Consider the following 25,802-nt stretch of genomic DNA (forward strand, 5'->3'; position numbering starts at 1 on the left):
TACAACAACATACCGTGCAATAGTTTGGCTGACCTGTCCCTGGATAACAGTCACAGTCTGTTAAAATCCATACGCTGTTGTTTCGGTGCAGAGGTATCCCTCACGTCCACCATAGCAGCGTTAGCTTAGAGTTTCACTGATGCATCTTTTGGAGACAAATTGGTAAAATAATGCGCCTATTTCTACTCTGAGAAGCTCATCCTGCTCTCGCATTGACTCGCCATGATTGGTGCACGTGATGTAAACAGACATACGCTGACAATGCTTCTTCTTCTTCTGTTTTACCGTGGTTGGCACGGCATCCCGCAAAAAAATGTAGTGCCACTGTAAACGGGAAGTACACTGTAGCTAGCAAAGTATCGGACAAACGCACATCCTAGAGGGGGCCAAAACACATTTAGAACTGTATGACTTGCTTCTTTTATTAAAATCAACTTCTATTTCAGCCCATCAAGAGCCTCATTTTCTGATATGTATAAGATTGTATCACAAAGGTTGTGCATTAAGACCTGCAGTGTGAACAAAGAGGAGACGCGAGAGGTAAGGAGAGGTAAGGAGACGCGAGATGTTCTGAGAGTCACGTGACAGTCTGTGAAAATTCAACATGGCGGCTAGCTGCCTTGACTAGCATACCAACTTTGTTTATTTGTAAATATTAACACTTCTTACCGTTAAATCCACGCCACAAACGAGAGCCGACCACGCGCCCTCTCACCAGCCAGAGTGGAGGACCTCGAAGACTTCATCGACCGATATTACGCCAAGTACGTAATGGAATCCGGACCGAAAGCCGCGAGCACATCAGGTAAGTCCGCTAAACGCCGAAAAAATGAATCGACATCAACAGACACGTCAGATCTGGAGGCAGAATCCCACACCGAGGTCCTAAAATCCATCAATAAGAGGCTGGGTGTGGTCGACTTGCTGCACCAAGATTTTCAGGAAATGAAAACCAGCCTGGAATTTGCATACCAACAAATTCAGGACTTACAGAAAGTCAATCAAGATATCCATTTGGCTTTATCTGCGGTGACCACGGAGGTAAAAGAGCTGAAAAATGAAAACAGGCTTCTTAAAGAGACAGTCCTGGATATCCAATCTCGCAGTATGCGAGACAACGTAATATTCTCAGGTATTCCAGAAACCCCCAACGACGACCCAGAGGCTCTGCTGAAAAACTTCATGTCGTCTGCGCTTAAAATCCCAGCAGAAACCGTGAAAAACATCACCTTTCACCGTGTCCATCGTCTCGGTCCACGCAGAGGTAATCACCCACGCCCTATCATTGCCAAATTTGAACACTTTCAACAGAAAATCCAGGTTAAAAGTAAAGGTAGGGAACTTAAAGGTACGCAATTCGGCATGAATGATCAATTCCCTCGAGAAATAAATGAACGCCGAAAAACCTTATATCCTATCTTCAAAGAAAACCGACAGAGAGGCCGTAATTCCAAACTGGTCGTAGACAAGCTTTACATAGATGGCCAACTATTTAGGGATTCTAACATCACCCCCTGGCTCTACTAAGAAAAATAAAATAAAACATGTAAAGAAAAAAAAAGAAAAAAAAAAAAAAACACAGATGATTTATGAGTTAATATTGAAAGGATAATTCTCCACTCATGGTGTAGTTCAGGTAGCACTATTTAAAAGGTAAAATGTGTATGTGTGTGTGTGTGTATATATATGTACTCTATGTGTATGTATATCTATATATATGTATGTTAACAAAACTTAAAAAAAAAAAAAAAAAAAGAAATATAAACAATAATAATTAAATATGTATGTATGTGTATATATATATATATATATATATATATATATATATATATATATATATATAATAATTGAAATAATTCAAAAGATAAATAAAATAAAATAATGGATATGTGTATATATACTAAATGTGTGTGTATGTATGTATGTGTATGTTTGCTCAGATGTTGGTAAACACGTATAGGCTCGTACAGTTTCACATGACACTCTCTACCCCCATGTCACCTCTTTCTTCTCCAACCCCTAACCTTTTTTTTTCTTTCACATCCACTCAATACCCCCCCCTTCCTACACTTTATATAATTACCCGTTGCGTGTTTTATTCTTTTGGTACTGGTTGTTGTTGTTGTATGTTTGTGCTTCTCACTAACCTTCTCAACCCAGCCCCTTACCTTGTGGTGGTATCGCATGATAAGCATTTCTTCTCTTTCTTTCTTGCATTGAAGTCTATCACGACACAGCTGTGCACAAATGCTCTCAGACTCTTGGTTATGCTCACATTCGTAAGGACTAAACCGCACTCCTTTCCATGTCTCAGTTTACAGTAACATCTTGGAATGTGCGTGGCATTCGCTCGCAGGCTAAAAAGATCAAGATATTTGATTATGTATCAAGATTAAATGCAGACATTGTTTTCTTTCAAGAAACTCACTTACTTCAATCAGAAGAAAAATCTCTGACAGACTTAAATTTTAACAAAATATATAACTCGTGTTTCAATTCCAGGCAAAGAGGAGTCTCGGTTCTTTTCAACAAAAGGTTGCTCTTTAACATAATCAACTCCACCATAGACCCAGAGGGTAGATATATTATTATCAAAGTGGTAATCTATAATAAATGTTTCACAATTCTAAACCTCTACGCCCCCAATAACGACGACCCTGAATTCTTCCATAGAGTTTTTTCGGAGCTATCGGACCTTTCTGCAGATTCATCTGTAATCATTGGAGGTGACTTCAATCTGACACTCAACACATCATTAGACAGATCCAGTAAGTGCCCAAATACAAAACCGTCTCGATCTACTAAAGTATTAATGAATTACATGGATGATCTTGGAATAGGTGACGTATGGAGACTGAACAATCCAACTAAAAAAGAATACACCTTCTTCTCCCCTGTGCATAAATCCTTCTCCCGAATCGACTTTTTTCTCTCAAATAAATCCATTGCACATAAGATTTCCTCTAAAATACATCCTATAATCATTAGCGATCATGCCCCGATATCCCTCACCCTGAAGTGTGACCCTAATCAGAAATTATCCTCTCTGTGGCGCTTTAATACTTCCTTACTTAATGACAGTGAATTTGGTAAAATGATAAGAAAAGAATGGGAGGACTTTCTATTAACAAACGATTCTCTGGAAGTGTCACCGTCCTTACTCTGGGAAACCGGCAAGGCTGTCATCAGAGGGAAGATTATATCATACTCTTCTTATAAGAAAAAACAGGAACAGATAGCAGAAAAAACGATCGAAGAAAAAATTAAGAAACTTACGGAAGAATACGCAGCTAACCCGTCTGAACTTTTATGGAAAAAACTCCAAAATACAAAACTTAATCTGGACATAATTTTATCTAAGAAAACGGATTTTATTTTACAGCAACTACGGTACAAAAACTTTGACTACAATAATAAATCAGGCAAATATTTAGCAAATCAACTTAAACACAACAAAGAAAACTATTTCATAGCGGCAATTTCTGATAATTCAGGTCAAACTTTAAACTTACCTCAGGACATTAATAAGGTTTTTCATGATTACTATCAAAACCTATACTCATCAAACTTAAACCCTGACCCTGAAGATATGAAAACCTTCCTCAATAACTTAAACCTACCACAGCTCACCATAGAGCAGAAAACCACCTTAGACTCACCATTAACCTTACAAGAATTACAAAATGCTTTGGATAGCATGTCAACAGGCAAAGCACCAGGTCCAGATGGGTTCCCTGCTGAATTCCTAAAACACTTCTGGTCAATGCTGGCTCCGCTCTTTTTCAGAGTAGTAACAGAGATTAAAAATAAAGGTTATGTAGGACGTCACATGAATACAGCAAACATTAAATTACTACTTAAACCAGACAAAAACCCCATGTTACCCTCAAGTTACCGTCCCATCTCACTTATTAACACAGACATAAAAATTATTTCCAAAGCACTCACTTCCAGGTTAGAGAAAGTCGTACAGTCAATTATATACCAAGACCAGACAGGATTTATTAAAAATAGACACTCCACAGACAATGTTAGAAGACTGTTTAATTTGATCAACATGGCACAGAACTCTAAAAAGAAAACAATAATCTTGTCACTAGACGCAGAAAAAGCATTCGATAGAGTCAACTGGTCGTTCCTCCTTGCTGTCCTTGACAGATTTGGCTTTGGAGATTCATTCATACAATGGATCTCCACCCTATACTCTAAACCTAAGGCCTCAGTAACCACAAACAAAATAACATCCCAAAGCTTCACACTGCAGAGGGGAACGAGACAAGGTTGCCCACTCTCACCTTTGCTTTTTGCAATATTTGTTGAACCTCTCGCATCAGCTGTTCGTCAGAACTCTGTTATTAGAGGGATCCACTCATCCATCTCAGAACACAAAATTAATCTTTATGCGGATGACATTTTACTCTATTTAGAAGAACCCCAATCTTCATTAGAAGAATTATTTAAACTAATAAACAGCTTCTCTAAACTATCAGACTATTCCATTAACTGGTCAAAATCATCAATCCTTCCTTTAACGAAAAATTCATGGAACCCAGCAATCCAAAACCCACAATACCCCTCCCCCACAAATATAATTAAATATCTAGGCTTAAATATATCACCAAACCTAAATGAATTAATTAAACTGAATCTAGACCCTCTGTTGGATAAAGTCACAGAAGACCTGCGGAGATGGAACAATCTCCCCATCTCACTCCTTGGCAGAATAGCCTCAGTTAAAATGAAAATCTTACCTAAAATAAACTATCTGTTCTCTATGATCCCACTGAAACCACCAACGCAATGGTTCAAAAGATTAGATTCTGCAATTACAAAATTCTATGCTAAGAATAAAAAACCCAAAATAAGCCTTTCAACTCTTCAAAAAAATAAAAGCGAGGGAGGGTTGGAAGCCCCTAATTTCACGCATTATTACCTAGCAAACCAAATTCTATATTTAACAGAATGGTTAAAACCAAAAGAATACCACAACACCTGGCTAGAAATAGAACAGCTAGACTGCAAACATATTAAACTCTCTGATCTCCCTTTTATCACTATGACCCTGAAACATCATAACTGCTTTAAAAACCCACTGATTGCCTCCACCCTGACTGCGTGGTGGAAAGCCCTGGACATAACAAATGTTCAATTAAAAACTAACATGCTGTCTCCAATCTGGCACAACCCTGACTTTAGAAACAAAAAAACACCATTCTATCTAAAAACATGGGAAGATAGCGGAATTATTCATCTCCAAGACCTCTTCGAAAATGATAAGCTCAGGACATATAACAATCTAACCCAAGCATTCGATATAAATAAAAGTAACTTTCTACAGTACTTACAAGTAACAGAGACAATAAAGAAAACTACTCCACTAGACTTAACTACTTTACAACCTCCAGAACTGGCTATATATATGAAAAAAATTTCAACAAAATCAAAAAAACTCTCAAAAATATACAGAGCGCTCTCGAACACTAACTGTAATTACTTACCAATCGCGAAGTGGGAGGCTGAACTCTCAATCACCCCGAGCACTGATTTCTGGACAGAAATTTGTTGTAATACTTTTAAGATGACAAAAAACACAAACCTTCAGCTAATTCAATACAAGGTCCTCCACAGATCCCACATTACCCAACAGAAAATGCATAAAATGGGCTTCTCAGCAACAGACATCTGCTCTCAGTGCACCCAGAATACAGCGGATTCCTATCTACATGCCTTATGGCTTTGCCCCCCAGTTCAACACTTTTGGATTCTAATCACTGAAAAACTGTCCTCCATTTTGGACTGCAGGATTCCTTTATCTCCAAATCTTTGTTTGATTGGAGACCTGACAATGCTTCAACTTCCAGCAAACCAATCACAATCAATCCTTGCGGCACTAGCCATAGCAAAAAAAACAATATTACTAAATTGGAAAGACAAAAAATCCTTAAACATAAACCAATGGCAAAATCTCCTCACAGAATTTATTTCCATGGAAAAGATGTCTGCTCTCAGAAAACAAAAAAAAACAATGTGCTTTGAGGAGCGTTGGACTCCTTTTTTAATTGCATTAAATCTAAATTTTTAAAAGCCTGATGATCTAGCCTGCAAGCGACTGCCAGCACCACTCTTTACTAACGCACTAGCCCAACTGTAGGCCTTGGGCCTCTGGGGTGGTCTTGGCCGGGATGGCTGGGGTGGGTTGCCGGGGTGTCTTGTTGCCTCGGCACGGGTGTGCATTCCTTCTGGGTGTTCACGAGGTCCCGGGGCTGTTTGATTTGGCGCTGTTGCCCCTTGCATACGCATCTGGTTGGTCTCTGGGGCTGGGGCCCTGCGTGCTCCCCTGCCGCTCCTTCCTCCTGCTCCCTGTCCCCCTGTCTCGTCCTCCCCCCCTCCTCCTCCTTTGCTCTTGCGCCCGCCATCCTGTTGGGTTGGGTGTGGGGGGCTCCCGTTGGTCTGGGGCACTGGTGGGGGGGCTGTGGCTCCCGCCTGGGGGGCGGGCGGTGCCGTGCCGGGTGGGTTGGCTGGGGGGTGGTCTCGTTGGGGGGCCTGGGGTGGTGGGGTCCTTGGCTCCGGTCCGGGGGGATCCGGGGTGGGGGTAGCTTTGGGGGTGGCTGCTGCCCGGGGTCGGCGATTGCCTCCTGGGTCGCTGGGTGGCGGGGTGTGGCTGTGGGTTGCTCCGTCGGCCCTTGCGGGTCCTCGGCTTGGCTCCCTAGGGCGCGCCCTTGCCAGGGATGTCGCTTGCGCGACGAGCCAGGCGGGGCCCCCTCCGGGGCTTTTGTTTGGCCGCAATGGTTGGGGTGTGGCCGTTACGGCTAGGGGTGTGGGGTGGGGGGTGCTATGGGGCCTCCCCGGGGGTCGTGTTGGGTGGGTGTGCGGGGGCGCGGCGCGTGGCTCTTGGCCTGGTGGATCCGCGTCGGGATTGGCTGGTCTGCTGGCTGGGTGCACCGGGCGCCATTCCGGGGCGAGGGCGTCCCGGGGGTGGATCCGTGGTCTGGGTGTCCGGGGGCGTGCTCTCCTGTCATCTGCCCGGGGACCGGCCGCGGCGCGTGGCGGCGCTGCGCAGCCTTGGGCGGGGCGGGGCTGGTGGCCTGGGGCCCGCTGTCGTCCGGGGTGTGCTGGCGTCGGGGGGGTGTCTCGTGCCGGTGCGTGGGTCGTCGGGGATCGCCTCCGTGGGGGGGGGGGGCTCTACTGGCGCCGTTGGTGTGGGATGGCGGTACCGGGCTGGGGGTGCTTCGGTACTCGGGCTTGCCGGTCCGTGGCTGGCGGGGTGGCCCTGCTTGGCGGTAGATGGTGTCCTCTTTCGTCGGGGGGGCCGGGGCCGCCTCCCGGTGGAGAGTGTTATATCGTGGCGCCGGGTGGGCTTGTGCTGGCCCTGGTGCGGGCACGGGCCTCCCCCCTGCTCGGCCGCCCTCCTTGGCAGCGGGGGGGCGTCGCTTTGGGCCGGCGTGCGGCGGGGGTCGCCCCCTGGAGCACCGGGGGATGGGGTTGGTGCCTGGCTGCGCCCGGGGGTGGGGGGTGCCGCCGTGCTCCGCGGGGCCGTCGCGGTCTGGGGGGGTGCCGTGGGGGGGGTCTCCGGCTTTGCTGCTCCGGGGCCCGCAGTGCCGCTTGCCCGTCTGCACCATCTACCCTCTCGCGTGGCCCGCCATGCGGACGGGCCCGGCTCGCACCAGACAGGCCTCCTACATGTACACTTCACCTCACTCCCAGCTGGTCTGGCTCACTCACATAATGCACCACACACCCATACCCAACCCTTGGGGGGCTGGATGGTGGGACTGGGGGTGGAGGGGGCCGCCACCTGTGTCACTATGTAGTGGCGTGGGGGCGGCACTCCCACCTCTAGTTACCATACTAATCCCTCCAATTTTAATCGCACTTCAACATGCCACCCCCCGGAGGGTGTACTCACCTACACCCTCCGGCCTATTACACCACATACACATATATCCACAGAGGCAGGATGGGGAGCACCGCTCCCCTCCTTCCCCCTTCTTTTAATTACACCCCATACATTCACTAAACACACATTCACACAGGGGATAGGGAACAGGGTGGTGGGTTGGTTCACATATTTGGGCCTCTCCGGTGGGGGCCTGGCTCCTCTGTTGGTGGCTGGGCCACTGCTTAGAGTAAAAATACATCAGGATGGTGCGGTCGTGCGTGGCGGTGGGTCTCGGGGGGGCTTTGCTGGGGTCTCTCCTTGCGGGGTCTTTCCGGGCGGTGTCGGCCTGGTGGGGCGCGGGGGTGCTTCCTCCCCTTGGGTGTGGCTGGGTGCTTGTTTCGTCTCCTGGTGGCCTTGGGGGCGGGCCCCGCGGTGTGCGGGCCCGGGGCGGCCTGCCTCGCCGGTTTGGGGGGTGGGTGTGCTGGGGGTGTGCTGGTGTCCTCGCCGGGGTTGGGGCGGGGTTGCTTGGCGCCTCGGGGTGATGCTGTTTACTGGGGGGCGGCACTAGCTGTTCCGGTGGTGGAGGTTGCTGTCGGCCGCCTGGTGGGTCTATCCTGCCGTTTGCGGACTGGTGGGTGGGTCCGGGGCATCTTTGGCTGGGGGCTGCTGTCCCGCACTTGATGTGTGCCATTGGGGTGCCTCCGTCCCCGCGGTGGGGATCGCCGGTTGCTCGCGGGCCGGCGGGGGGCGCTGCTCCGTGGCTGGCGCTGTCCGGGGGGCGGCGGGCCCTGGGCTGCTGGCCGTGGGCTGTCCGGGGCTGTGCGGTCCTGCTGGGCCGTGGCCGGGTCCCGGGCGGGGGTGGGGGATGCGTCCCGGGGGGCTTGGCCCGGGGGCTTGCCCTTGGGGGGTCCTGGTCCCGGGGGGTGCTCCTGGGGCCCGGGGTGCTTGGCCTGCTGGCCGGGCCGGTCCTGGCGGGGGTCTTTCGGGGCGGGTGGCGTGTGCCGCGCCCTTGCGTACCGGTACTGGTACGGCCCCTGCTTGGGCAGTGCCCCGTGAGGTAGGGTGTCGGGGGCCGGAATAGGGGGCCACATCCCGGCGGGGCGGTCTGGCTTGGCCCTTGGAGGGGGCCCTGGCTTTAAAAAAAAAAAAAAAACTGAAGCTCGTGGCGCGGGCGGCATCAGTGAAGGGTGATCTGGGGCGCCGTGGGGGGCTAGGTTGGGGTGCCTGGGGGCAGGCGGGGAGACTCCCAGCGGCCCCCTGGTGCCTTATGCGGCTTGGGGTGTGGTCGTCCTCCCTGGGCGGGCTGCTCCTGGTGCTGCATCCGTTCCGGGTCCTTCTGGCCTGGGGTCGGGCCCCTGCTGGCTCTGGGCTCGCCGGCGGGTGCCCACTGGCTGCCTGTTCGGCGCGGTTCTGGTCGTCTGCTGGGCGTTGGCTTCGGCTCCTCCGCTGGGGCCTCGGGCAGGGAGTTCTCTGGGCCCTCCCCTCGGGGGGTTGGGGGTGGGGTGGGGGGGTGGGGGGGTCGATGGGGTGGGGGGTCTGGGGGTTGGGGGTGGGATCGGTGGCGTGGTGCGCTGGGTCCTTGGCTCCTTGGGGCTTTCTCGGGTGTGTATGGGGGGGCGATGGCTGCCTCTCGGCTTGGGATCTTGGGGGCGTTCGGGGGACTGCTTGGCCGTGGGGTGGTCGCCGGGGGCCCTTAGGCTGCCTGCTCTTGCTGCTGGCCTGACTGCTTCTTCGGGCCCGGGGGCGGCTCTTGGGTTTTGCAGTGGCGGTACTTGGAAATACATTTGTCATGGATGCACTGGCCTTGGGCTGTGGGATAACACTCATACTGGGCTCAACCTTAGACACGTTGTTCCCAAATACCTGTTTTATGGAATTTCCACTCACCTCTTCCTCTGTTCACAGCCACCACCATTATTCCTAAACCACACACTGGTCACCAAACTGGCTTGACAACACAACAATAAACACAATATACACAACCACAATTTCACATCGCATCACTTAAAACTATTCCCCACCCATTCCATATCCTATCTTGTATCCCTCTTCCCTGTTAACTTCCCCACCCCCCTCCAACCCCTCACCTTGGTGTAACACTGCCCTCTCTTTTTTACATCCTCCCTTTAATAAAGTATTTCTTACCCTTCCCTAGGGAGGGCTGGTGACGGTCACAATTATGCAATGAAATAAATAAATTTATTTAATTGCAATAATAAAATATGCATTGCTGTCAAAAGATTGCACTTCTTGTAGTGTTAACCTTCGACAGCATGTGCAGACAAGGTAAAAAAAAAAAAAAAAAAAAAGGAAAAACACAATTTCTGTATTATCAGCTTTCATAAACAATAAGAAACAAAAACAAACAATCCATTCAAGAAGCACGATTACTACTACTTTACGTGCTGTTAGAGATTTTACTCATGTAGCCCCATACGTCATTGGAGAGAGTAGACAGGAGTCCAGGATGTCTTGCGTTGAAAAGGTTTATTTACTTGATCAAGAAGTGAATGAATGATCAGTACACATTATGTTCTGATGCTCCCTTCAATTCTGAAGTGTCTGTCTTTTGGGGAAAGCACACAGATAATGCCATAGGTTTGTGTCATGCCTAAATATGGGCAGGTCCAACACATTTACAATTTACAGAATTTAGTCTACTGGTCTATAGACAAAACATTGCTTCGATGCCACTCAGGATCTTCTAAACCAAAGGTTTGTTGTGGCCTTGCCATGACTGCAAAGCCGAGCACGCTCACGCAACTTTGCTGTGGGTATTGCAACGGTAAATGCAACGAGTATAAACACCAATGTGCTCCTTTGGAGTGCGCGCGGTCCGCGAATGGAGCCAGGAATAACGAGTCCTACACTGAGTGCACGCTCACATTGTGAGCAGCAGTAAAAAGGAAAAACGTGCTGAGCTCAGTCCGTACACGCTCATCAGAATCATCATGGAGGGTCCAGAACTGATGGACTATGATGCCAGGACAGATCTTCAGCTGTGATTCTCCCAGGCCAGGGGTCTGCAACCTGCGGCTAATGTGGCCTAATGTGGCCCTTTGACTCTTTTGCAATGGCTCCTTATAGCTTTAAAAAAATTGATTGAAATAAAGTTATTTTTTACAGAGGCTATTAATGACAAATAAAATCAAGATATAACAACTTGTTAACCTAAAATAAATGACGTGCAGTTACTGAGTTTTAAATCCCTGGTAAGTTAACTAAACCAACACAAACACTATTCTGGAAGAAAACAGAGCTTTTAATTGTTTTGGAATTCATTTAACCACCAATGTGCAGGTTAAATATGTATGTTTTATGTGTGGCAAGAAATGAGTAATTAGCATGTGTTGATCACATGATCATGTGTTATCAAATTCAAGTTACTTTTTGTAGCCTTTCAAATACATTAACTAAAAAAATCTACTTTTTATAACATTGTGTTCATGTACACTGAGATATGTAAGAATTTGAAGATGCTAGATACTGTTTTATTTCTTGATGTCAGTTTATTTTATTGTGAACTATTTTTAAGTTTCCATTTACATGATCAATATAAATCATATCAAATTAAAACAATCATTATTCTATATAATTTTAAATGTATATCATTTAATTTACTGTATCGTCTTCATTGAGAAGGTATTTTTTTGGCTCCAGGAGTACTTTAATCCAGGTGAGATGAGGGTCTGCCGAGTCCTGGTACATCCCGCACCATATCGTGCACCACAACGGCAAGGATCGCATAGTCTTTAACAGCTCCTTTCAATACAAAGGTCAAACACTGAACGAGCAACTCCTCCCAGGACCTACCCTTGGGCCAACATTGTTGGGAGCGCTCCTGAGATTTCGCCAACACAGTGTGGCCATCAGTGGTGACATTCGAAGTATGTTTCACCAAGTACTTCTACTAGCTGCAGACAAACCTATCATGCTCTTCTTGTGGAGAATCATGCAGCGAGAGGAAGAACCCATTATCTACGAGTGGCAAGTCCTTTCCTTTGGGACCACATGCAGTCCATGCTGTGCAACTTATGCACTGCAACACCATGTCCAAGGATCCCAAGTCAACCATCCCGGTATCGCCGAAGATGTGACCCAGGCCTTCTATGTTGACAACTGCCTTTACAGCACACCAGATCCAGCCCACGCTAAGACTGTCATAGATGGACTGAGGCAACTTCTGGCAGAAGGCGGTTTTGAGATCAGGCAATCAGCAAGTAATCTGTCATCAGTTATTAAACACTTACCCACTGAAGCTAGATCTGTCAGCAGCGAACAGTGGCTGTCCCGAGATTGTGCTGACCTGGACGAGCCCACATTAGGGCTGCAGTGGAATTGCCTTGATGACACCATGGGTTATCGTCAACGCCCTTCAGAGCCTCTTCAACCTACACTGAGGAACCTTTACAAGACACTCGCAAGCCAGTATGACCCATTAGGGTTTATCATACTGTTTACAACCCGACCCAAAGTTCTCATCCAGGACATTTGGAAGCAAGACCTAGGCTGGGACGATCCTATTGAGCATCAACAATTTAAAGAGCAGTGGCTTGCTTGGGTTAAAGAGCTTTTTAACCTCCTTCATGTGCAGTTTCCCAGAGCCTATGCACCTCCAAATGCGGATACTTTGACAGCAATCAGACAGCTCCATGTGTTCTGTGATGCCTCTGAAAGAGCCTATGGCTCAGTCGCCTACCTGCGTACAACTGACGAGCAAGGTAACATCCACATCGCATTCCTCCTCGCCCGTTCAAAAGTGAGTCCCAAGAAATGCCTCTCTATGCCTTGGCTCGAGCTCAGCGCAGCACTAACTGGTGCACAACTCGTAAAACTGATAGAGTCGGAACTCACCATCCCAATCCATCAAGTCATATGTTGGTCCGATTCCACCACTGTCCTTCATTGGCTGCAATCTGAGTCATGCCGGTACAAGGTTTTTGTTGGTACGCGGGTAGCCGAAATTCAGACACTGACCAACTTCACAAGCTGGAGGAACGTTGATTCACCTCGCAACCCTGCAGACCATATTACCAGGGGCCTTACCTTTAAGGAGCTGCAGAGTCACCGACAGTGGAGATCTGGTCCTTCTTTCCTATCTGAAACTCCAGACCGGTGGCCGACTATGCCCAGCGCTGCTGCAGAACCTGATGAAAGTGAGCTCAAAAAGAGTGCTTTCATAGAAGTTGTTCAAGCACCATCTGCCTCCCAACTACCTGAAGCCAGTCAGTTCCTTACATGGACAGACCTTGTTCAAGCCACTATGCAGTCCCATAACGGGGCAGCTACCCCTGATGTTTCAGACTTCATCGCTGCTGAAAGAGCTGTGCTAGTCCAAGCCCAGGCTGAATCTTTTCCTGCAGAAGTTAAAGCAATAAAGAGACTCAGTCCAGTACCTTCTGGCAGCAGGCTCGGTTCCCTTGCTCCAGAGTATGAGACAGCAACTGGCCTCATCCGTGTAGGGGGCAGGCTTCGGCGAGCAGTTGATCTGGAAGCTGAAACCATTCACCCAATCGTCCTTGATTCGAGACATCCTACCACTAAACTGCTTATTAGGGAATGTGACGAAAGGCTCCATCATCCAGGCACAGAGCGTATCCTAGCAGAATTAAGACGTCAGTATTGGATCCTGAGGGGGCGTGAGGAGATTCGCAAACACCAGTACAGCTGCCGTGAGTGCCAGTTTTGGCATGCTAAGCCTCAAAATCCAAGAATGGTAGACCCCCCACCTGCTCGACTGCGGCTTTACAAACCTCCATTTTACTCAGCTGGAGTGGACTGTTTCGGCCCATTCCTGGTGATGATAGGTCGTCGCCAAGAGAAGAGGTGGGGTGTTCTATTCAAATGCATGACGACAAGATGCTTGCACATCGACCTCCTCGAAAGCCTGGATGCCGACGCCTTCCTGCTCGGTCTTCGCCACTTTATAGCACGTCGAGGCAAACCATTTGAGATACTTTGTGACAATGGTACAAACTTCACTGGTGGTTGTCGTGAGTTACAAGAAGCCTTTCAAGCTATGAGTCCACAGCTCCAAGAACAGCTTGCAGAGCAGAAGATCCGGTTCTGGTTTAATCCTCCACCTGCTCCCCACTTTGGAGGGATGTGGGAGAGGGAAATCAGATCAGTGAAGGCTTCTCTAAGAGTCATCTTGAAAGAGCAAGTTGTCCCGGAGCCAGTCCTACATACCCTGCTCACCGAAGTAGAAGGCATCCTGAATGCCAAGCCACTTGGGTACGTCTCAGCAGACATAGCAGATCCTGATCCTGTGACACCAAGCATGCTACTCATGGGTCGCAGAGATTCTTCTCTTCCACAAGCCCTCTACGACAACGAAAACCTGTTAGGGAGGCGCCGATGGAGACACAGTCAGGTGCTCGCCGATAACTTCTGGTCTTCCTTCACCCGCCAATGCCTTCCAGGCCTACATGATCGTCAGAAGTGGACGACCGAGGCGAGGGGGCTCCGTGTTGGGCAGGTGGTCCTCATCGTCGACCCACGGTTCCCAAGAGCATCCTGGCCAGTGGGTATTGTGACTGAGACTTTTCCTGCTCCAGATGGTTGGGTATGTACAGCTTCTGTTAAGGTGAAATCGAAGATTTACACCCGTCTGGTCGTTCGGTTGATCCCTCTTCCTCAGTTGGCTGAGGAAGAAGATAGTACTCCAGGCAGTCTTCCCGGGGATGGACAATTATCCTGACTGACAATTGGGGGCGGCTCTGTTGGGAAGACTGGGGGGAAGTAATGTTTGTTCCATGTTTCTACACGTGCCTCTTTAAGTGTTGCACATTGTTCCATGTCCTGTTCTGACAGAGCTACCAGGTGTGCGTCATCTGTTCTAAAGTAAGTTAATTTACTGTTTAAATGTTCTTAATTTACCTTTGAATATATATTGCTGATGTTTATGTGTATTTTGCTGACACTGACTGCTGTTTGGACAGACATTTAAGGCTTTAATTAGTGGTTTATTCAGGCCTGTCTGCTGTCATCTGAGCTAATGCTAACTTAGCATAGGATTGCTGCAGTGCTTGTGCAGGCTTATAATGTAGCTCGGTTTCTGCTGGGTAAATGTTGTGTTCCTATGTTTATCTTTGTTATTATCTTGCTAATTCATTCTCACATTCTTATTGTATTTCCAGACCACACACACACATACACAAATACATATGTACCTACATGAAAGTATATGCTGTCATTCTGGAACAATCAGCTGTAATCATTAAAGAAGTGTTCTTAAATCATCCAGTCCTCCTGATTCTCTGACTGGAATATCCAGTCCATCCTGGCTGCTCCAACCAGTGTTATTTAATTAATTAATGTGGGAAATACTACAGTATTTCTATAGACATTGAGTCTGCTGCTAAGACATTCATTCAATCAAAGATCACTTGATGTTTTAATGTTTTTTTTTACATGATTATCTTTTTAATGACGTCCTTTTTGTTACAGACAAGGAGAGCTGAGGTAAAGGTAGCACTGCCTTGGGCCACAGTGTTTTAAGTGGGAGCCCCCTGCCTTTGTCATCAAGGCATCAACATCTGTGACAAACACCTACAACATGAGACATGTCCCCAGATAAATGATGGACAGTTGGTTGATGTGAAATATTGACAAATAAATGTATTTTGTCAAAATTCTTGTTAGTTTTCATTTTTAATTTGTGGTTGATTAAAACTAGCATTAGGAGGCCACAGTGCAGGGAGAGCTGCTGGTATGGAGGTGATGACATCAGTCTGAAGGTAGAAATCAACGTTAAAACAGGACAGTCATGTTAAAAAATGACTTTTTGTGTTTTTTTTCGCCGGAACGCATCAGGTCACTCAAGTCTCACTCTTGTCATTTTCTGAAACTTGGCAGCCCTGATGATAATAATAATAATAATAATAATAATGATAATATATAACTTAACTGGGTATATGAAGCACATTTGTTTCTTTAATATACTTACAGTTAATATACAAGTCAACGCATTGTATATTTACTGTTAATTTCACGTTGCTTGTCTTCAAGTTAGACGTACTAGCCATAAACATTTCAGACATTACTGAATAAATTACAGTTTAAATGTAGGATAATTCATAATGTCATAAAATCAGTCAGGAAGAAATTAGATCCCTCAAATACACAATCTACCATTAACAAAATGTCTACTGTAAACAGATGACCACTTTGATTTTGTGCTCCATGTGTTTTAATTTACGTTTGTTCGCCTCAGTGCTTGGATCTATAATTTCTGTTTTTGGCCTTTTTCTGTCGGTATTCTGTAAAATGATATATTTTCCTTCAGCCAGGCGTGGTTATGACAGCCAAATACTATGCAGGATTTGGGCTTTATACGATAAAAATCAGCCAGACTGCAAGATCAGCGGTAAATAGCTGTTGTCAGGCAAATGATTACCACTCGTTGCTAAGTCAAGTGCTGACGTCCTGTGAAAAGGTGTATTCTAATCATTATTTTCCCCCTGAAAGGCAATTACAATTATATTTAGTGTTGCCACCGTCCCTTAAAATATGGAATCGTTCCTTATTTGACCATTAAATGGTGCGTCCCGTACTGAGCCAAAACTGAACGCTGTTTGTTCCGTATTTGTATAAATGACCAGAACATTAGACATGTCCGTCAGACCGTCACACACAAAGTAAAACACAGGAAATGCCAAAGCCAGCAACATCGTCGTGGTGGTATCCACGTACGTAGGACCCCCACTCTATGTGGTGTGTTCAGTGTACATGGATGTGAGTGTGTGGTGCTTTCAGGGACTGTTGGAGAATAGAGAGACGACACACACACACCAGCGCTAACCCTAAAAATGTCCAACTTTAGATAGTTTTCAGTGTCAAACAGCCTCAGGAGAACAACACTATAGATATGAACAATCATCATCATCTCCTGAGGATGATACAGTAGACACATCATGGTTGGACTGATTTAATAAACTACTGGGATTTGATTTCATGTTTAGGATGTGGAGGTTTTGAGTTAAATAAAAGATTATTTATTATTACAGTCATATTAGGCAATATAAATAGGCATATTATGTATGGGCTTTTAACAAAAATCGTACTGATAGGTTAACAATAAACAAATACATAACTATTTTATATTATATATATTCCCTTGGTTAAAAATGTTTGTAGAGATTTCTGTATATTCTAACATTTTCCTATGATTTAAAAAATTGATTGAGAAATGTTTCTGGGTACTAGTAGCTCCTTCAGTGGCGACCGTGGCTCAGGTGGTAGTGGGTCGTCTTCTGATCGAGAGGTTGGGGGTTCGATCCCAGTACCTGACTATGTGTCGAAGTGTCCTTGGGCAAGACACTGAACCCTAAGTTGCTCCCAGTGGTCGACTAGCGCCTTGCATGGCAGTCCTGTCCCACTGGTGTGAGAATGTGAGAGTGAATGGGTGAATGAGCTGATACAGTATGTAAAAGCGCTTTGAGACTGCTTCAGTGTGGTGATAAAGCGCTATATAAAATCAAGTCCATTTACCATTTACCATTCAGTGTGCTGCCGTACCCCTCTGGGTATGTGTACCCCTGGTTGGGAACCACAGCTTGGGGTAATCTTTATTTCTATAGGTAGTTTTTAATCAACGTGATTCTAAACTTTTATTCTTAATCAGTAAAATTAATAAAGGTCATTCATGTTATACAGTAAAATTCAATATTTTAAGAAAGTAATGTTTGCTTTACATAACTCCGTTAACTAAGTTTTAAATTGAATTTAACTTAATTTGAATAGGTTTTTGTGATCTATTATTTATTACAGGTGGTTACAGGTGGTTTTTCAAAAATGGACGATTGTGAATGATATTTTTTTGGTGTACTGTGTGTCTTCTGTGACCTGAATGTGTTCTGCTCTAAGGTCTGTAGTAGATCAGCTCCTTCTGTTGTTTTTTAAATACAGTTCTCTGCATGTTGTTCAGTAGTGAGTGTGTAGTACATTAACTATTTGTGCACTGTATGTACATTTTAATATGATACGCTGTACTGTAAAAATGTTTAATTTAGATTTATGAAGAATCCTTCATGTACCTCATTATTGCAAACCAAAACACACACACACAAAAAAAAAATGAATAAAACAATTGCCTTTTATGACATTTTTATTTGATTTTACAAAAGAAGTGAGAGACTCGTGACTGAGCTGGATGAAGGCTGCTCTGCAGTGATGGAGGAAACATTGTCCTGGTCTTTTTCCAAGTCTCTCTTTGTTTGTTGAGTTGATCTTCTTTTTAAAAACAAAATGAAAAAGAACACACTTTGAGAAACGTAAATATGAGTAAAGGACATCAAAATCAATCAATGGCAATTTTACAAATAAAAAATTACTTCCAAGTATAATAAAAATAATATATTGATAGGTTTACAGATGAAAGACATTACACTGATAAAAAAAGGACAATTAGACTTGGAGAAAGTCACGTTATCTAGATAATGAGGACGCAAAGCAGTCCTTTCCTCCTGAGTATGTTTGTGCTTCTAGACTGTTGCTTCTCCACATTGGTCTGTCTTTTTCCTTTTGCTTTGCTATGTAACCGTTGTGCCTAACGCCGGGATGGAGACTTCTCCTGCTGGAACGTCCACCATTTTACCTTTGCTACCAAGGACGTGAGCATGCATAGACTAATTTTTTTTTTTTTTTTAATTTTACTTACTTTACAAGACAATCTTTGATGTTTACTTCATGCTGCCTCTTCTTTCCATATCTCTGTTTAACTTAAATCTCCTCAGTGGTTTTACCTGCTAGGAGAAAAAAAAAGATAAGAGTGTCATGACAACTATGTAGCATAACCTTTAGTTGAGGAATGTGCCAAAAATGACAGAAAAAAGTCTTACTTCAGTGTTCATGAGAGCTTCAGTAGGAATACGATTAGGATCACTACGATTTAGCTCACGGCTACCAGACAGAGGACGATTTCCAGGCCTGTCAGAAGGTGGGACTCTGTGGAAGTGAGGGTGACGAGGGGCTTGTGAGTGGGAGTTTGCTCCACTTTCCATCCCAGGGCCATCAACTCTCCTCATCTTTCCCAGAGGTGGTCCGCGTGAAGTCCAACTTTCTTCTCTCATCCTCCTTCGGCTTTCAGCTGGGGATGGAGGACGGTGAACAAGTCGGAGGCCATGTTGGTTGGAGGGAGGCAGTGAATGAAAACCACCACCCTGTGGATCGTCTCTTCTAATCCGTGTGTGATGTCCATCATCAAGTGGGGGGTGTGGTGGACGGAGGCTGTGGGCGGCCTGTGGAGGGGCTTTCACTGGTGAATGTCTTGCACGAGAACTGTTGTTCTTTTCTTTTCTGGGTGTGGTTGAGTTTGGAGCATCTTCTGATCTTCTCATTTCATCACTTTTTAACTTCAAACCGTCCACCTCAGTTTTGGTCTTTTCTATGGAGGATTTCTCTGTCTTTGCTTTGTCAGACTGATCCTTTGATACACACTTAGTGGAGGTTTTGGCAGCTGTTGCAGAGCTTTTTGAAGGTGCAGCTTTAGAGGCAGCTGTGCTACCTGAAGCCTTTGATGCTGAGGAAGACTTTTTATTTTGTGAGGGCAATTCATCCATTGGTTCATCTCTGACTGGTGATGATTCTGGTTCATCGGCCTTTCTCTTTTTCCCCTTGTTGGTTTTTGGGATTTCATAGCTGGACTTGGTAGTAAATGAGGAAGAGGATGGAGGAGGAGGAGGCGCAGCTCTTCTGTCTGTCCTGTTGTCTCTTCGTCTCGCGCTCTCATGTACTGAATCATTTCTGGGTAAAGACGACATACGATCTCTTTCCTTATCCCTACTGCTGTGACCCGTGTGATACTTTGAGGGCTGTTGATTGTCATAATCGTTGAAGTACGTGCTGTCTGCATAGTTCTTCTCCCTCTGTTGATACCTTTCTCTGTCCCAGCGGTTTTGGCTTCCAGAACTCTGACCTTTTCTTTCATATGGTGGCAGTTCTCGGGGAGGTGGCGTTCGTCCACCAGGGCTGCGGGCCCGATAGCCAACATGTGAGCGAGGCCGTGATCTAGATCTATAGGGTCCCTGATTAGCAAAGGAGGACTGCGGGAACCCAGATGGTGATCTAGATCTATAGGGTCCCTGATTAGCAAAGTAGGACTGCGGGAACCCAGATGGTGATCTAGATCTATAGGGTCTCTGATTAGCAAAGGAGGACTGCGGGAACCCAGATGGTGATCTAGATCTATAGGGTCCCTGATTAGCAAAGGAGGACTGCGGGAACCCAGATGGTGATCTAGATCTATAGGGTCCCTGATTAGCAAAGTAGGACTGCGGGAACCCAGATGGTGATCTAGATCTATAGGGTCTCTGATTAGCAAAGGAGGACTGCGGGAACCCAGATGGTGATCTAGATCTATAGTGTCCCTGATTGGAAAAGGAGGACTGCGGGAACCCAGATGGTGATCTAGATCTATAGGGTCCCTGATTAGCAAAGGAGGACTGCGGGAACCCAGATGGTGATCTAGATCTATAGGGTCTCTGATTAGCAAAGGAGGACTGCGGGAACCCAGATGGTGATCTAGATCTATAGTGTCCCTGATTGGAAAAGGAGGACTGCGGGAACCCAGATGGTGATCTAGATCTATAGGGTCCCAGATTAGCGAAGGAGGACTGCGGGAACCCAGATGGTGATCCAGATCTATAGTGTCCCTGATTGGAGTAGGAGGACTGCGGGAACCCAGAGCGCCGGTAGGCATAAGACCTTGAATGAGAACGAGATCTTGGCCGTGAGCGTCGTTCATAACTGCGCCCATCGCGTCTGGAAAATGGGGAACGTGGGTCAGACTGACCGTCTTTGAGGCAGCCTTTTGTGACCTCATCAAGTTTGGAGGTAGCTCTGAAAAAAAAAAAAAGATAAGAAATGGATCAACTATTTTATATGCCCTGAACTTTTTCAATTTGCATTAGTGAATTGAGTCAGAACCAGCAGTTAAAGCATTTTAAACAGAATATACCACTTTAATAAATCATTTTTGACCAATCACTGTCTGAATCCTCAACTACACCACTTTGTAGGTCATCATCTTTCATTCCTTCTGTTGTGCCACATTTACTGAGAAATATTACAGTAAGAGAACAGAAAAGCCACTTTGCACAGGGTCAAATATATGAGTGAGCAGGGCATTCATCAGGGTGAATTCTAGATCTTTAGCCATGCAGTTACAGCAGAAACCACAGTGGGATACAGCTGCGTTACATTTTTTAATGTCTTGTTTTGCAACAAGACAACATGAACAAAGCTTTTGAAGTGAATAAAAAGGCTAAAACTGTTTTTCTGCAAAGCAACTACAACTTGAGGTATGATTCTGCTCCTAACATTCAGTGGATTATCTGAGGCTTCCAAAACTAACAGGTTTCTCACTTTTCCATCTGGAGGGGTAGTGGAAGACTGACAGACGGGGGCTGGGAACCAGGGCCCCCCCATGGAGGATTAAAAACTGGGTTTCCAGAAGCATAGACGGGCTGAGGCTGGTAACTAATTATGGGTGGCGGAATGAGGGCAGGGCCTGAGGTGTATGATGGGAGGTATGGTTGTGGTGGGGGTCCGTAGGGGGCTGGGGACGGGTACACGGGAGGCGGAGCTGGGTGTTGCACCTGTGCACGCCTACGCACTGTGTATCCTGTCATATTCTCGACATGGCAGTGCTGCTTTAATGTGCCATTATATTCATTATTTCTGAAAGCAGGTAATACATACTCGGCAGTCAGGATCGGCATGGCTCCTTTGGTGTCTGGCTCTACTTTCATTATAACGCTCCGAAGGATGCCCTTGCTGGTTTTCGCTGGCTTACGTTCCTTGTCCCGTTTCTGGGAATCCTGAGAAAAAAAATTAAATCATTTCTTATATATAAAAGATAAGTTTTTCAAAAAGCACTGAACAAATTATGACAGTTACTGGCTGGATTATTAAAGTTTCTAGCAGACATTGTTGGACAGACAGTTCTCCTCCACATCTGTGTCCAGTCCAACTCTTTTTGTCTTTGCAAAAACTTGAATGATCTTCTGCAGAGTAGTCCATTTTAACACAGGCACATTGAAGCAAGTAGTTTAAGATACAATTACCAATGGTTTTGTCTTGACAGATTTTTTAAAATAAAAAAACAAAAAGATTACAGGTGTACAGTGCTTAACAAATCTATTAGTCCAACTGTCAAAAAAGAGGCTTCAAGTGGACTTTTTGATTAACTTAACTCAACGTTTTACTGTTTGGAATGGAATATTTAAAATGATGTCTTGTTTTGTTTTGTTCAGGAATCCAAGTACCGGTACATCATTTAAACATCAAATAAATCTATTTTAGTTGTGCGTACAACAGGAAGAATTTTTTGAGAACACAAGATTTTAACAAAAAAATCTATAATTTCCATAAATATTGGTCCACCAAAGATGATTTTTGTTGTAACTCATGTTCAACAGTTTAATGGGAGTGTCCAATATTATTGTAAAGCACTGCACACAGTTAGGTAACAAAAAACAGTGATATTTACTTTTCTAAAGTTGGACTATACACACTGTAAGTTTCATCTCTTCTTGCTAGGCCATTAAATTAATTACAATTCTTCAGTTCTTTTACCTATCTAGTTTGATGCCAAAATATTTGAAAAATTAAAGCAGCTTTTGGCATGTTTGTGTGGATCGCTAAATAGTTTTACATGATGTGCAGAGTTTTAAAAGTCTTTTTTTTTTTTAATGCCAAAAGAGTCTTTTTGAAGCAAATCAGGAAAAAATAAATAAATAAAAAAATAATAATAATAATAATAATGGGTTGGATTCATATAGGAGTGTTTTAAAAGTCTTTTTTTTAGATGCCATAAGTCTTTTTGAAGCAAATCAGGAATAATAATATTATTAATAATAATATTATTATTAATAATAATAATAATAATAATAATAATAATAATAATTAATAGTTCTCATTTCCTAGGCCACAGAATAAATGGTTTACCATTACTTTTCAAACACAATTAGCAGCCGAAATAATGATAAACCACTTTTAATTGGAATACCTGATAACGATAAAAGTCCAATTAAAAACATCAGGTAGCTAACCTAGAATAGCATTTAGTCAACAACACACAGAACCTGGACACTAAACAAACAAAAAATATCAAACTTGATGTGTGTGAACAGGATGTTCTGTAAAATTGCTCAAGAAGCAGGAAAGAGGATGAGATAATAGAATGGATGAAGTGAGATTGTTTTACTTACGGGTTTGATTGATTCCAACACAGATGCTTCAGAACAATGTCTGCAGAAACAAAAGAACACATCGATGCAATCAGACAACTTCATGATTCTCCACTAATTACTGATAGAATGTTCTTGAATTTGTGGTCATTTCTGAAACATTGACATGTGATTTGTGGGAACTTTATCATTATTTTGTATGAAAGATGTCAGGTTTTTTGAAAAAAGGTGTGCACAATCACTAGACAAAGAACAACAGAAGAAAAGTTATAAACCTATGTCATGTTTGGGAGCAGCATTTTTTTTTAAATCACAAGAAATGAAAATGAATTACATCTGAAATTTCTCAATTTAATCTTTTGATGTACAAATAATATACTTACAGAGTTAACATCTCGCCACCTGGTTTCACTACACCGATCGGCTTACGACGGACGATGACAGATGAGAGCTTTGGGATTTGAACTTTATCATCTGTGTATTCTGTAAAAAAGAAAACAGTACAAAACACACAAAAATATTTAGCCTTGACATTTCTCAATATTTAGAAAGTAGTGTTTTCTTTGTGAGTAAACAGAAACCCATATTAAATAATGGGAGTCTCCTGTGCTACTTTCAATCAATAAACAGCAAGATAATAACTGGGTCTTCTTAACCACTCTGTGATGTTTGGTTTTTTGTAAAAACAAAGTTTATGCCATTTTACCAGTTTAGGAAGCTTATAGAAATAATTACACTGCATGTTTACACAGTGAGAAAAGCTGAAAACACTGATGATGCTATAATCAGAACGTTCTTACTTTGTGTTTTTGACTTGTTTTGTGACATTCCTTTTATTTTATGTTGTTTTTGTTTACACATGTTCATAAATAAATCAATCCAGAGTCTGTTGTGTGTCAGGGAGTTGGGCTGACAAAAAGTTTCACTTTCACTGCCCCTACTCCACCTTTAAAAATATTTCTATTTCCATAATGCCAGCATTTTTCATACAAACAATACGGCTCATAAACAGATAATAATACATGCATTGCATACATCTTTATTTTTCTGACATTTTATTTCACAAATTTTTTTTTTGCAAAATACCACACACTGAAAATTGATGTCAACTGATATATTTGCCTGTTATACATTGTGTGTCCCATCAATACCAATAGCAGACCATGTGGTAAAACAATCAATGTGTAGTCAGATTATATTTCATCATATTTTAAAATCCTTAGATTCAAAAACAAAAGTAATTTCAGTTTAGAGCCTACATACTAATGTGTAAAGATGAAATTGTTCATACATTGCTTTAATTTTTAATTTCAAGATATTTCTGAAATTAAATCTGACGCACATTCCAAGTTCATAAAACAAAGCATTGCATAGCAAGGGTTAGGGTTACGTACTTTCTCGAGTCTTCTCATTGGAGATCTGTAGTTCACAGGTTGTGGCCTTCAGGTTCTCCTGAGCCATGATTCGTTTCTTGAGCTCAGTGAGGCTGATGTGCAACCCTTTGAAAGTGATAGTTTTTTGTTCCATTTTGGAAACAAACTTATAGTGAATGTAGGACATTTTTACACGTCTTTACACTTTCACTTGAAGTTTATAAACCTTGTATATTTGCTGACTACAAAGTGGGAAATAGAGTCCTTGATTTGTTCAGATTAAAATAACTGTAGAGAAAGGCCAGATCACCGTTGAGTGGTACCTCGTACTCCTTCAGTTCGTCTGCAAAACAAACACAGAACACACCAGTATGTCAGCACATCAAGGAAAGTGCGTACAGCTCCATTAGGTACAAGCTGTACAAAATCAATGGTCCGTAGTGTCCGTGACGGAGAGCCCAGACCGCCGTCCTGCGAGCCGCCCGTGTGGCAGTGAACAGCGGCCCCGGCCTTCCGTGACACTTAGTCCCACAGACAGTGACTGTAGTTCAGATAATGAACCACAAAACGTCAACAGAGCTATTTCAAATAACTACAGAGTCCGTGACCACCATTAGACCCCGAAAACTGGCAAACTAAAGCAAAAGTTAGTACGCTACACCTGGAGGCCTAACAATGCTAAGCTAATGGCGTTAGCCAGGTAACCGTTAAATGTACCACACGATCCACAAGTCACGTAATGGAGTAACAATCCTCTTCAATGCACAATTATGAACATCCAGGACAAAATAGAAGCTATATTTCCAAATGAATCTTCAGTTTTAATCTGTTCTGACAAAAATCACTGACAAGACGGAGAAAGTGGGGTCATCAAATGACTCTGGCACTATAATTCACTTAGTAATATCACTAAATTAGTCGTTAAATTTTACAATATTACAAAACTATGGGGTGCCAAGTGTAAAAATTTAGTATAAAAGTTGTAGCTAATGCATTTTCTTTATTTATCTCACTTTTCTCATATTTAGCACATTTTCCTACATTTAACACAACATTAAACCACATATATAGAGGTAAAAAAGAGCATTAAATCTAAATATTTAAATCTAAATTGTATATGTTATATCTAAATGTTATATATATATATATATATATATATATATATATATATATATATATATATATATATATATTTATGTATATATATATATATATATATATATATATATATATACATACATAAATATATATATGTATATATATATATACATATATAAAATTTAGATTTAAATTAAATATTTAGTCTTAGATATAACATTTACACATAACTTTTAGATCTAGATTAAATATTTAGATATA

The 25,802-nt window shown here is 43.8% G+C and overlaps 1 protein-coding gene and 1 long non-coding RNA gene across 2 annotated transcripts in view; one reads left to right on the forward strand and one right to left on the reverse strand.

Moving 5' to 3' along the window:
* The window catches only part of LOC114471108 (uncharacterized), a 20,815-nt gene extending 5,427 nt beyond the window's left edge, over positions 1–15,388 (forward strand). Inside the window, exon 3 of the long non-coding RNA XR_003674944.1 lies at positions 15,329–15,388. This is a non-coding gene — a long non-coding RNA (uncharacterized LOC114471108). The remainder of the gene's footprint in view (positions 1–15,328) is intronic.
* A 3,173-nt stretch (positions 15,389–18,561) lies between these two features.
* On the reverse strand, positions 18,562–24,564 carry LOC114470814 (serine/arginine repetitive matrix protein 2-like). Its single transcript, XM_028459145.1, has 6 exons — positions 24,465–24,564; positions 23,454–23,553; positions 23,092–23,131; positions 21,581–21,699; positions 18,721–20,719; positions 18,562–18,624 (listed from the first exon to the last, which is right to left on the reverse strand). Exons 1-6 carry the CDS (start codon positions 24,529–24,531, stop codon positions 18,562–18,564), a joined length of 2,388 nt encoding a protein of 795 aa, XP_028314946.1. The 5' UTR covers positions 24,532–24,564.
* Between the last annotated feature and the right edge of the window lie 1,238 nt (positions 24,565–25,802).

This window comes from Gouania willdenowi, chromosome 10 (assembly GCF_900634775.1).
Source record: "Gouania willdenowi chromosome 10, fGouWil2.1, whole genome shotgun sequence".
Lineage (NCBI taxonomy): Eukaryota > Metazoa > Chordata > Actinopteri > Blenniiformes > Gobiesocidae > Gouania > Gouania willdenowi.

What these genes read in the sequence shown, in the direction of transcription:
- LOC114470814 (XM_028459145.1), bottom strand. Translation starts at nt 24,531, where the DNA reads ATGGCTCAGGAGAACCTGAAGGCCACAACCTGTGAACTACAGATCTCC. An exon ending in TGTTGGAATCAATCAAACCC is followed by an intron (nt 21,700 to 23,091) that starts GTAAGTAAAACA and finishes TTTTTTTCTCAG; the next exon opens with GATTCCCAGAAACGGGACAA. An exon ending in ATGCCGATCCTGACTGCCGA is followed by an intron (nt 20,720 to 21,580) that starts GTATGTATTACC and finishes TTTTTTTTTCAG; the next exon opens with AGCTACCTCCAAACTTGATG.